Source organism: Hemiscyllium ocellatum, chromosome 7, assembly GCF_020745735.1.
Source record: "Hemiscyllium ocellatum isolate sHemOce1 chromosome 7, sHemOce1.pat.X.cur, whole genome shotgun sequence".
NCBI classification, from domain to species: domain Eukaryota; kingdom Metazoa; phylum Chordata; class Chondrichthyes; order Orectolobiformes; family Hemiscylliidae; genus Hemiscyllium; species Hemiscyllium ocellatum.
Window position 1 is genome coordinate 40,254,776 of NC_083407.1, and position 12,353 is coordinate 40,267,128.

A 12,353-nucleotide genomic window follows, 5' to 3' on the forward strand; every position below is an offset into this window, starting at 1 on the left:
GGGTCACGTAACTTGAGGGGCCACTTGAGATGCCCTACCTTTTGCTAGTGACCAAATGCCTCCATCAAGTCAAGTTATGGAGATTGCTCTGCAAATGTGGAAGATGCCCAAACAGACAAGAGCCCTCTTGTCCCAGACTATCACAGTATGCCCGAAGTCATTAGTGGCAATTTTACAAATCAGTCAGCACACCTCAAGCTCAACTGCTGATGTGGCACAATGAAGTAGCAGCATGAAAAGATAGACTCAACAACAGTGATGTCACAGTGGATGCACAGTGTAAACCTTTTGTACAATCTGATACTTTTTTTTTAAAAAAAAAGCACTTCGTCAAAAAGACCTATGATCTGTTTCAATGTGTTGCATTTCTGACTATTTTTGTTATCCTTATGAACAATATTGACAAGCACTGATCAGCATATGTGCTTTGTATGGTACAGTGCAAAGAGTGCTGACACTTATTCTTTGCTACCCTCTAGAAAGTGGGGATGCTAGATGCATGTTCTGGTTCTGCAAGTCAATCAGGATAGTTCAGACCCTCCACATCTAAGTGTCCCTTATGGTTTAAGTCATAAAAATACAAGGCCCATGTAACCTTTCAAAGCTTCATGACGCATTTGGCAGGCATCATCAACAGATCATTGGGAATGAATTAACTTACAGTGAATGGCAAACAAAATAATTTATTTTAAGATTAAACTGAGGGCATGAATGTATTTGTGTCATAATTGGTTCATAGTCCTGATTCTTCCTTTATTTTTGTAGCAAAAATATTCTTCCTCAAAACTAGTCACTATTAGCTTTTCTTGGACCTGTCTGCCTCAGCTCAGCACTGCTGTGGTCTCTTCAGCATGCTCATCAACATCTGCTCCCTCAGCACCTCTATCAGACTTCCTTGTCCAACACGACTGCACCATCAGCCCCTCTAAATCTCTTTCTGTCACAGGGTTAGGTTGTGCAGGGTGCAGCAAACAATCTCAGACACTGAATACTAGAGTGCTCCTCACAATTGGACCAGAAAACCAACTGACTCTTCCAAGACTGCCTTAATGGATGCATATGCTGCACTGAAGCACTATTTAGCATGAGCTAGAGGACTGTGCATGGAGGTTAATTAACCATGCCCCCTATGGCTATCGCTGATCACCGATGAGCCATCCTAGATATCTGTGGAGAAAACATTTGAGGAATTGGTGAATTGTGCAGCCATACATGTCATGACATGTACATTAATAGCACGCATACATCTGCAGAAATTGTTGCCTGTGGTCACAAGTTAACTGATCACTAGGGAGTGAAGTACCTTCCAAATCAGGAACCTGGTTGGATGATGCCATGAAGTTCTGAGTGCACATGCACGCAGTTGATAACCACTTATACTGAGGGAAATCCAGCGATGGCTAACAATCTAAAGACGTTGGTTCCTTCATTCTCTGGATATTTAGTAAACTAAAACTGTATTTCTTTCCTGTAAAGCTATAAGTAAACTCATGAATGCACATATGTGATATCTCCCAATTAATAATCTATGTTCTTACTTGCTCCTTGAAAAGAGCCAGTGGCTGGGATGTTCAATGCTGTTGTAATCTTCAGCACCACAAGCTGAGTGTCAACCACACCTAGTCTTAAGACATCTCTGGCATTGGCTTCCACCCATCTGCAGGTAGCTGTCATATGTTCAGCTTTAATGATCCTGGTACACCTCTTCTGGTTCTGCACATTTGTCTACCACTGCAGTTCTCTTCAGTGACATATTTCTGGTTCTGCTGGCACTGGATATTCCTCCTCCTCAACCTCAGCAATATATATATATTATACATACACAAACTAGTATAATTGCTGGGTTAAATTACACAAACATCTGGCATGGAAACACTGACCTGTGCACAAATATCAAGAATAAGATGTTTGCTTTCCATTCAAGAGCCTGACATAGTCAAGCTATCTTTTGGGCCTTTTCAGACTGCTCACGTTTTGACTGGAAGCCTGCCCTGAAACCTCCTCTGCACAGTGAAATGTATCATCCAAATACCACCATTGGCTTTCCACTTTTCATTCTGCTATCTGCAAAATTTTTGTAGTCTTGATGTTTACAATGTTTTCTTGGTATGTGGTAATTGGCTCACAGACTCTTGGCACCCTTTACGATTCCCCAAGATACAGCCCTATAATCATGGAATCCAGAGCCTAACTAATAGTTTTATTCCTAATCCTGGTCTTTCAGATACATGAGCCAGTGAATATTCCTGCAAAGCAGCATGTGGAATAACTATATCCCATCACCATTGCTGATGAGCCTTAAGTAGCCTTCTTCTCAGAGTTAAATGAATCATGGAGTGAACATGTGCAAACAAATCTCAGGGCCCCACACATTTGTAGTGTGCATTCTGTGAGGCCTTCCTTTTCAAGACAACATTCACCATCTAATGGCATCAGGCCCACTTTACCCCCAAACCCTACACTACATATCCATCCCATTATTCTAGATTGTCTTGCCTTTCCTTCAGAGTCCCCTCTTTTCAATCTTTGATGAATCAGTCCTTCAAAAATCTCCTTCGAAATTCCTGTTCTGATTTTATTCACATTCAGATCCCTGAAGCCTACATTTGCTTTCCAGCATCCCTTATTCAATTCTCCTGTTCTTTCTCCCTCCCCAATGCACCAAATAACATGTGTTCCCCACCCTAAATATGCTACTTCCATCTTTCATTATACACTTCTTCCCAAATGCTGTGATTCTCTCCTCCCACATCCCAATTTTCACCACTCAAATTGTCAGGATCCTTTTCAGTGACCCTGACAACTGTTTCAAGTTGCACAAAACTTACTATTCCTCTCTATCTACTCCACATTTTTCTGAACCTATTGAGTGGAGGCCCTTTTATGGATTGATACCCATGTTGGTTTACGTCCCATTTGCCTACCTTCACCCTCCTCTCTGACCTATCACCATCATCCCCCACCTTCATCTACCCATTGCATTCCCAGCTACCTTCATCCCCGCCTCTATTTATCTCTCAGCCTCCTTGAGAAACCCTCTCCATTCCTGATGAAGTGCTCATGCTCAAAATGTCGACTTTCCTGCTCCTTGGATGCTGCCTGGCCTGCTGTACTTTTCCAGCACCACACTTTACGACTCTGATCTCCAGCATTTGCAGTCCTCCCTTTCTCCACATTTATTAACCCAGTTAGGTTTTACCTGTTAGACAACAAGCATTTAACTACAAACAAGATCAAAGTGACAGAGATAATCATGCTCCAATGCTCAATTGGGTTCTGTTGAGGCCACTCGGACAAAAGGGTAACTAGGGAGAGAATAAGGCCCCTCAAAGATCAACAACGCAGCCTTTGCGTGGAGCTGCAGAAGATGGGGGGGGGGGGGATACTAAATTAGTATTGTGCATCAGTCTTTAATGTGGAAAAGGACATGCAAGATACAGAATGCACGGAAATAGACGATGACATCTTGAAAAATGCCCATATTACAGAGGAGGAAGTGCTGGTTGACTTGAAACACAAAAGTGGATAAATTCTGAGGACCTGATCAGGTGTACCCTAGAACTCTGTGGGAAGCTAGGGAGGTGATTGCTGGACCTTTTGTTGAGTTATTTGTATCATTGATAGTCACAGGTGAGGTGCCAGAAGATCGGAGGTTGGCTAATGTGGTGCCGCTGTTTTAGAAGGGTGGTAAGGACAAGCCAGGGAACTTTAGACTAGTGAGCCTGATGTTGGTGGTGGGCAAGTTGTTGGAGGGAATCCTGAGGGACAGGATGTACATGTATTTGGAAAGGCAAGGACTGGTTAGGTAAAGTCAACATGGCTGTGTGTAGGAGAAATCATGTCTCACGAATTTGATTTAGATTTCTGAAAAAGTAACGAAGAGGATTGATGAGGGCAGAGCGGTGGATGTGATCTGTATGGATGTCAGTAAGGCGTTTTTGACAAGGTTTCCCATGGGAAGACTGGTGAGCAAGGTTAGATCTCATGGAATACAGGGAGAACTAACCATTTGAACACAGAACTGGCTCAACAGTAGAAGGCATATGGTGGTGGTGCAGGGTTGTTTTTTCAGACTGGAGGCCTGTGACCAGTGGAGTACCATGAGGAGTGGAACTGGGTCCAGTGTTTTTCATCATTTATGAAAATGAATTGTATGTGAGCATAAGAGGTATAGTTCGAAAGTTTGGAAGAAGGTGATCTCAGATTACAATAGGATCTTGATCAGATGGGCCAATAGGCTGAGGAGTGGCAGACGGAGTTTAATTTAGGTAAATGCAAGGTGATGCATTTTGGGAAAGCAAATCTTAGCAGGACTTATACACAATGTTAAGGTCATAGGGAGTATTGCTGAACAAAGACCTTGGAGTGCAGGTTCACAGCTCCTTGAAAGTAGAGTTGCTGGTAGATTGAATAGTGAAGGCAGCGATTGATCTGCTTTCCTTTATTAGGTAAAAACAATGACTCAGATGCTAGAAACCAGATTCTGAGTTAGTGGTGCTGGAAAAGCACAGCAGTAGAGGCAGCATCCAAGGAGCAGTGAAATCGATGTTTCACTGCTCCTCAGATGCTGCCTGAACTGCTGTGCTTTTCCAGCACCACTAATCCAGAATGCTTTCCTTTATTGGTCAGAGTATGGAGTAGAGGAGTTGGGAGGTCATGTTGCAGCTGTACAGGACATTGGTTAGGTCACAGTTGGAATATTGCGTGCAATTCTGGTCTCCTTCCTCTCGAAAAGATGTTGTATAACTTGAAAGAGTTCAGAAAAGATTTACAACGACGTTGCCAGGGTTGAAGCTTTTGGGAGAGGCTGAACAGGCTGGGGCTATTTTGCCTGGAGTGGCGGAGGTTGAGGGGTTTATAAAATCATGAGTGGCATAGATAAACAAACTCTTTTCCCTTGGTTGGGGGAGTCCAGAACTAGAAGGCATAGGTTTAGGGTGAGGGGCGGGGCGAAGATATAAATGAGACCTAAGGGGCAACTTTTTCACACACTGTGGTATGTGTATGGAATGATCTGCCAGAGGAAGTGGTTGAGGCTAGTACAATTGCAACATTTAAAAAGGCATCTGGATGGATATATGAATAGGAAGGGTTTGGAGGGATATGGGCCGGGTGCCGACAGGTGGGATTAGATTGTGTTGGGATAGCTGGTCAGCATGAACGAGTTGGACCGAAGGGTCTGTTTCCGTGCTGTACATCTGTAACTCTAAGTGGCTCTAACTACCTTCATGAAGCTCAACATGATACCTAGCAAAGCTGCCCACTTGAGTAGCACCCCTCTCCACACTTTCAACAATTCCGCTCCTTCAAAAGCAACGTACAAACTTGTGACTTCTACAACATAGCAGGGCAAGAGCATCAAACACATAAAACATCAATAGAAGTTCCACTCAAAGCCATAAACCTTCCTGGCTTGGAAATAAATTACCATTACTTTAATGATGCTGGTTCATAACCCTGGACTTTTTTTTTTAAAAAGTATTATAGGCATACCTACACCAGATGGACCGCAGTAGTTCAAGGTCGTGGCTTACCACCACTTTCTCAATGGCAATTAGGAATAACAACCATTGTTGTTCTTGCCAGTAATGCTAACATCCCTTGAAAGAATTAAAACAAATATTTTAAAAAATCCATGCTCAACTTCTACTGAGCAAGTAATACGAATATACATAATAAGAAATATAAACAGAAGTAGGCTATCTGACCCATTGAGCCGCCTCTGCAATTCAAGACGACCATGGCTGATCTTTTCATAGACTCAGCTTCACTTGCCTACCTGCTCACCATAACCCTTAATTCCTTTACTGTTCAAAAATCTGTGTCTTTCAACAAGGTAGCCTCAACTGCTTCACTGGGCAGGAAATTCCACAGATTCACAACCCTTTGGGTGAAAAAGTTTCTCCTCAACTCAGTCGTAAATCTGCTCCTCCTCATTGAGGCTATGCCTCCTAATTCTAGTTTCCGCCACCTACGGGAACAACCTCCTTGCTTCTACCTTATCTATTCATTTCATTATTTTATACATTTTTCTAAGATTTCCTCCCCCCCCCTTCATTCTTCTGAATTCCAATGAGTATAGCCCCAGAGCATTCAGTCTCTCATCATCAGCCAACCCTCAGCTCTGGAATCAGTATTATATCGTATTCCTTGTATAAAATAAGCTGTATCAATCATTCTTTCCAACATTAAACAAAAAGCAAAGACTGCAGTTGCTGGAAATTCTCAGCAGGATAGGCTTGAGCAAACAGAAGAGTTAACACTTCAGTACACGCTTGGAAGAGTTTATATTTGAAATAGTAACTCTTCTGTTTTTCACATGGTTGCTGTCTTGAGTGCCTACTATAATTACGTTTACATAACACTAACATACCACAAGAAAATTTAACCTGGCTTTTCTGAAACCAAAGTTATATGGTGCAAAATACAGAGACTTTAATCAGATGGGTGAACAAATTAAACAAATAGATTTAATTTGTTAAGTAAAGACAGCAAGGAAAAGAAACAGAGGGAGCAGTTATAAGCAAAATCATCTAATGCAATTGAAATTTGAATATTCAATATTTCAAATTTATACAACATTCATTTGAAATAATAGTCTGAGTTCAATGAAAAAGAATGAATCCTTCTGAACAGCATTTAAATACTGTAATTATCTCAACTACTCTTCATTTAATTACAAAAAAAAAATCAACCAGCAATTCTATCTTCAAAACACAAACAGTGACTCATCTGATTAAACAGTAATTTTCCAGGAGATTTCTTAAGTCAACATTTCTAGATTGCACAATAAAATAAATTACCTGATTTTCAATAAAAGCACTGACTCTCTGCAACATTCCTTCACAGTTGAATTCATAAGGCAAATATGGCTCAATCTATTAAAAAAAGTAGTAAAAAGTCCTGATGAGTATTGGCAGCATCATGCACAATCAGATCTCTGATGCAAATTTTACTGAAGCTTGCAAACGGTTAAGGGTTCGATGCTGATCATTGTGGAACTCATTGATTCGGGTTTGCCAACCTGAAAGTTATTTCTTTATCCCTACTCCCAGCTCAGCTTTTGTTAACCAACCAATCCTGCATCCACAAGAAAATGTTCCCAGTGCAATGGCAGGTATGTAGCCTTCATGCCCCGAAGACTGACATCATATCAAACAAACATCATTTTGGCTATACACGAACAGCAAGGTATTCACTGTACTCAACCAGTCTGTCTTTCCAACAAAGTGTCTGACATTAGACGTGATTCTGCAAGTGGACAACATTTGGTGGATAATTCGGAATGCAACAAGAATTATCTACACAGTCATTTTAGGGTTGTCAGTCAGGTTTGTAGTATGGCACGTGTGGTCTGGAAAGTTTAGATATTCATACATTAGGCCCTGCTGTTCTCTTCAGAAAGAGAACCTACACACTGCAACAGTTTCAACTCAACAAAATAACTGGTAGCCACTTGTTGGTTCATTTCTCAATCTGACACCTTGACCAAAGCTTACCTGTCTGGTTTAAATTTAAACAGAGCTGGTCAATAAACTGGTCATTATTAACTGGTGTATTCTCTATTGCAAAACCTCTACCGATCTGAATTCACTTGCCAACCAAATCATCCTCTCATGCAGTGCAAATATTTCTTTTCCCCTTTATGGTATCCTTGGAAAAATTGTCCTGAGAAGCGCAAAATGAAAAGCATTGACAAAAATCAGTATTTTTCAGCAACACTGAAGTTCTGTACTATCAAAAGTCTATTATCCACATTGAGACCTATGATGAAGTTCAAAGCAATCAAACATGATTGCCCGGTCATAAAATCTAGTCCCTTTAATTCGCCTTGCAATATAATCCCATAGATATCTTCCTGTCCTAAGTTACCGTTAAAAGCCCAGATGGTTTATAGACCTTTAGAAAGAATACAGATTCCTCTACTATCCTCAGCCAGTGTTCATATGTATGCATTCTGTGGCAGCGAATCACTGAGGAACAATCACATAAACCCCGATTGATTTTTTTTTCTGTCTCTACCTCTGAAAATAATTGCATTGGTTCATTTACAAATCAAGGAGTGCGATCAAGCAGTTTCTTTCAGTCTTCATTTCACTATTTGGTGACTGTTAATCTTGAAGCGATATAACTATTTCCTAAGAAGAAATATACAGTATATAAATGACATTACATCCTCAGGATGTAATATGTAATATTTTCGAAGTATAATTATTTCATGTAGCAAAATCTATCAAATGAGGTGAATGACAATTTGATCAGTTTTTCTCAATGCTAAGATATTCTGCTCTTCTGAGGAACACAAGTGATAGTCAGTGAAGAAAGCAATCAAAACAGTTCAGAAACCTTTGCTCAAGGACAATTAAATTTTAAAAATTGAGTATAAAGTTACTTGTATAACTCTACTGACCAACAATATTCAGAGGAGTGCCAGTGAAATTGATAGTCCACTTCTAGTTTATTTCATTAGAAGTGAGCTCCATATTTCTCACCAGTAATTCTGATCCCACAATTTGCTTCAGAAATGCAGAGTGTACCTGAAATCAAACAGTTTATCTTCTTGCAAGATATTTTGGTGGGGCTGTTGGCTGGAAGAGAATCAAACAACATTCCACTTTGCAGCAGAGTGCCATGCTCACTGCTTTAAGTATCTAGCAGCATAGCCAGATACTTCAATATGTCCTATGAGAAAGTATGTAGATATTGTCAAATCAACGTGTTGAGAGATGTTACTACATACTTCTGGAACAGATGGGACTTCAACCCAGGTCTCCTGACTCCATGGCACAGTGGTAGTGCCCCTACCGCTATGTAAGCTGAGGGGTAAAGACAGCATTGGTTAAATGAGTAGAGTGCCAGATGAGAGATGGGAGTGCTCATGGTACCTGGGAGGGAGGGGTGACATCAGGCAGATGGGAGTAACAATCTGGTAGGATGTTGTCAGGTCTGTAGGGTACCATATCGTATCTTGCCTGGAGAAGATGGGATAGTAGCAAGGGTTTAAAGGTTGATGGGTGTACGAGAGAACTATTGGGTCCCAGAGGTTGAGGGCATTGGAGGGAGAGGTTGCAATTGGATTGTGGGTATACAAGTCATTCTATTATCATACACCTTTTGTCAACCTGAATTCGCTGTAACACGATTGAAATGCAGATGCTGTTTCTACAGTGTGAACATTTAAAATGTGCGTTGGCTGTAACGCGATTGCAGCATCGATACTTTAAGCGCTGTTTCTAAAGGGCAATTTACAACACGGTCGCACAAGAATGCAACCACTGCATTATAGAAGAACTGACTTATGTTCATTGCGGGTAGCGGGTAATGATAGTTAATAAAGGATTGAGTTGGGGCACGTGGCAAGTTTGGAGGGATGGGGGACACGACCAGTTCAGCAGCTACCAAGGAGTTACACTAAATTTTCAATTCTTTAGCTTCTCCTGGGTAACTATTAGTTATGTTAAAATGCATGCCTCAAACCTTAATGGACTATTTTGGATTGATTCCAGACATGGGAACTGCATATGAGAATATTCACTTTCCCAGGCAATTCCCATGGAGTCCACTGCATCCGGATTCCACATGATCTTTGGGTGCAGTTCTAGTTTGTGTAGCTCCAATAACTATTAGGCCATTGAAATATCAGAGCCTGTAAATTCATGTAAGTTCAGGTAATTGTTCCAAATAATTGAAATACTTAATTGTCTTTATTGATCACACTGTACTGTCCTTCCCTAAATGTTCTGCTGTCTCTACTTGAATTAACATTCCTAGAAACTCAGTTCAAATTTACTGTTTCAACATGCTCAAAACCAAAAAAAAAACAAGCCTTAGTCTCAGACCTATTTTAGAGATAATTTTACCTTCTGATTAAGTATAGCCTTCACTGCATGCTCCACTTCTACTGGGTCATCAATGTTAACAGTCCAGACATGAGGTTTTCCAATAAACACTTCTGCATATGGATGCTGTGAGGTCAACTGCAAGAACACATTGGACTTGTTAGCACGAGTCGAAACAGGACACAAATTATAATAAAAACGAGCACAATAATTTTAATACATAGAACCTTTTATCTAGTAAAAACACAAGATGATTCATAGGAGCCTTAACAAATAAAATGTGGCATACACCTTACAGAAAGCGGTTCAGAGGTTTATTGAATTGATACTCAAAATGAGTAAGTGGAGGATAAATTAGACAGGATGGACATGTTTCCACTGGAGTGTAGAAAAGTGAGGGGTTTGACTGAAGTGTACTGGATCCTGAATGATCATGACAAAGTGAATATGTAAAGAATAGGCAGAATCTTAGGTGTCTGACTAATCTGAGTATGAGGAGATATGTGGCAGCATCAGACAAGTAGTCCAGTAAAATGGGTCTTAAAATTGGGATCAACTTGTTCCATCTTTTCTGCTCTGGTAGGACACTAGGCATCAGCCTATCAGGGAATGTTCTATGGGTGCCTGATGCACCCCAAGACTACGGACATTGGCATCCATTATGTGCGAGCCTCTAAGAAACCTCAAGGCACATCTCCTATTCACTCAAAGGATATCCAGACCCCTACCCATAAAACAGAATGACTACCACTTCATCTGTTGCGTCTACAGCAAACATCAGCAACTGTGCATGGCAGCTCTGGACTGAGTGTTTGTCTGTATGCACAATGGACGTTTAAGGACTGCACAGGCACAAGCGATGCTTGCAAATCTTGGGATACCAGCTGAATGGTGAGGTCCTCAAGAACAGTTCATGGTAGTATGAGCTGGAGTTGGACTTGATAACTGTCATGGGTGAGGTAGGTGATCAATGAGGCAGGTTTGGTAAATATGGTGAGAAAATTCATTAGATCTTGCACTGGAAACCCCTCTTCAAAAAAAAAATTCCTGTCCTTGTTGCCAGAATCACATGGGAGATGGTGCTTTACTGAATTTGCTTTTGCCAAGTTGGTTTATGGGATGTTACTATTTTGGAACAGTTGCTGTTTAGTAGTAATAGTCCATTATTTTGTGAGTTGGAGAGATGTACAGCACAGAAACAGACTCTTTGGCTCAACCCGTCCATGTTGACAGATATCCTGAATTAATCTACTCCCATTTGCTAGCACTTGGCCCATATTCCTCTAAACCCTTCCTGTTCATATACCCATCCAGATACCTTGTGAATGTTGTAATTGTACTAGCCTCCACCAATTCCTCTGACAGCTCATTCCATACACACACCACCCTCTGTGAAAAGGTTGTCCCTTAGGTCTCTTATATCTTTTCCCCTCTCACCTTAAATCTTTTAGATCCTTCCCCTTTCACCCTAAACCTATGCCCTGCAGTTCTGGACTCCCCCAACTAAGGGAAAAGATCTTGTCTATTTACCCTATCTATGCCCCTCATGATTTGCTAAACCTCTAAAAGGTCACCCCTCAGCCTCTGATGCTCCAGGGAAAACAGCCCTAGCCCATTCAGCCTCTCCTTATAGCTCCAACCCTGGCAATGACCTTTTAAATCTTTTCAGAACTCTTTCCGATAGGAAGGAGAACAAAATTGCACGCAATATTCCAACAGTGACCTAACCAATGTCCTGTACAGCTGCAATATTACCTCCCAACTCCTATACTCAATACTCTGACCAATAAAGGAAAGCATACCAAACGCTTTCTTCACTAACCCATCTACCTTTCAAGGAGCTGTGAACCTGCACTCCAAGGTCACTTTGTTCAGCAACACTCCTTAGGACCTTACCATTAAGTGATCAATCCTGCTAAGATTTGCTTTCCTAAAATGCAACACCTTGCATTTATCCAAATTAAACAGGATCTGCCACTCTTCTGCCCGTTTGAACAAGATCCCATTGTAATCCGAGGTAACCTTCATTGCTGTCCACTGCACCTCCAATTTCAGTGTCATCTACAAACTTACTAACTATGCCTTCTACCTTCATATCCAAATCATTTATATAAATGAAGAGAAGCAGTGGATCCAGCACCAATCCATGTGGCACCATTCGCTGGTCATAGGCCTCCAGTCTGAAAAGCAACCCTCCTCCATCACCCTCTGTCTTCTACCTTCAAGCCAGTTCTGCATCCAAATAGCTAGTTCTCCCTGTACTTCATGTGATCTAATCTTGCTAATCAGTCTGCCATGAGGAACCTTGTTGAATGCCTCATTGGAGTCCATATAGATCGCGTCCACTGCTCTGACCTCAATGCTCACCATTACCTCTTCAACAAACTCAACCAAGTTTGTGAGACATGATTTCCCACCCACAAAGCCACGTTGACGATCCCTAATCAGTCCTTGCCTTTCCAAATACATGTCCATCCTGTCCCTCAGGATTCTCTCCAACAATTTGCCCACCAC

General features: G+C 41.2%; 1 protein-coding gene across 4 annotated transcripts in view; it reads right to left on the reverse strand.

The window, feature by feature from the left end:
* The window catches only part of mgat5 (alpha-1,6-mannosylglycoprotein 6-beta-N-acetylglucosaminyltransferase), a 143,940-nt gene that overhangs the window by 13,148 nt on the left and 118,439 nt on the right, over positions 1–12,353 (reverse strand). For 3 of the 4 annotated variants that reach the window (XM_060827136.1, XM_060827135.1, XM_060827137.1), the window contains exons 14-15: positions 9,861–9,977; positions 6,804–6,878 (exon numbers count right to left, since the gene is read on the reverse strand). In XM_060827136.1, coding sequence (XP_060683119.1) covers positions 6,804–6,878; positions 9,861–9,977 — 192 coding nt within the window. Of the gene's footprint in view, positions 1–5,568; positions 5,601–6,803; positions 6,879–9,860; positions 9,978–12,353 lie in introns of those variants that run through there. The other variant, XM_060827139.1, reaches the window with a different exon arrangement.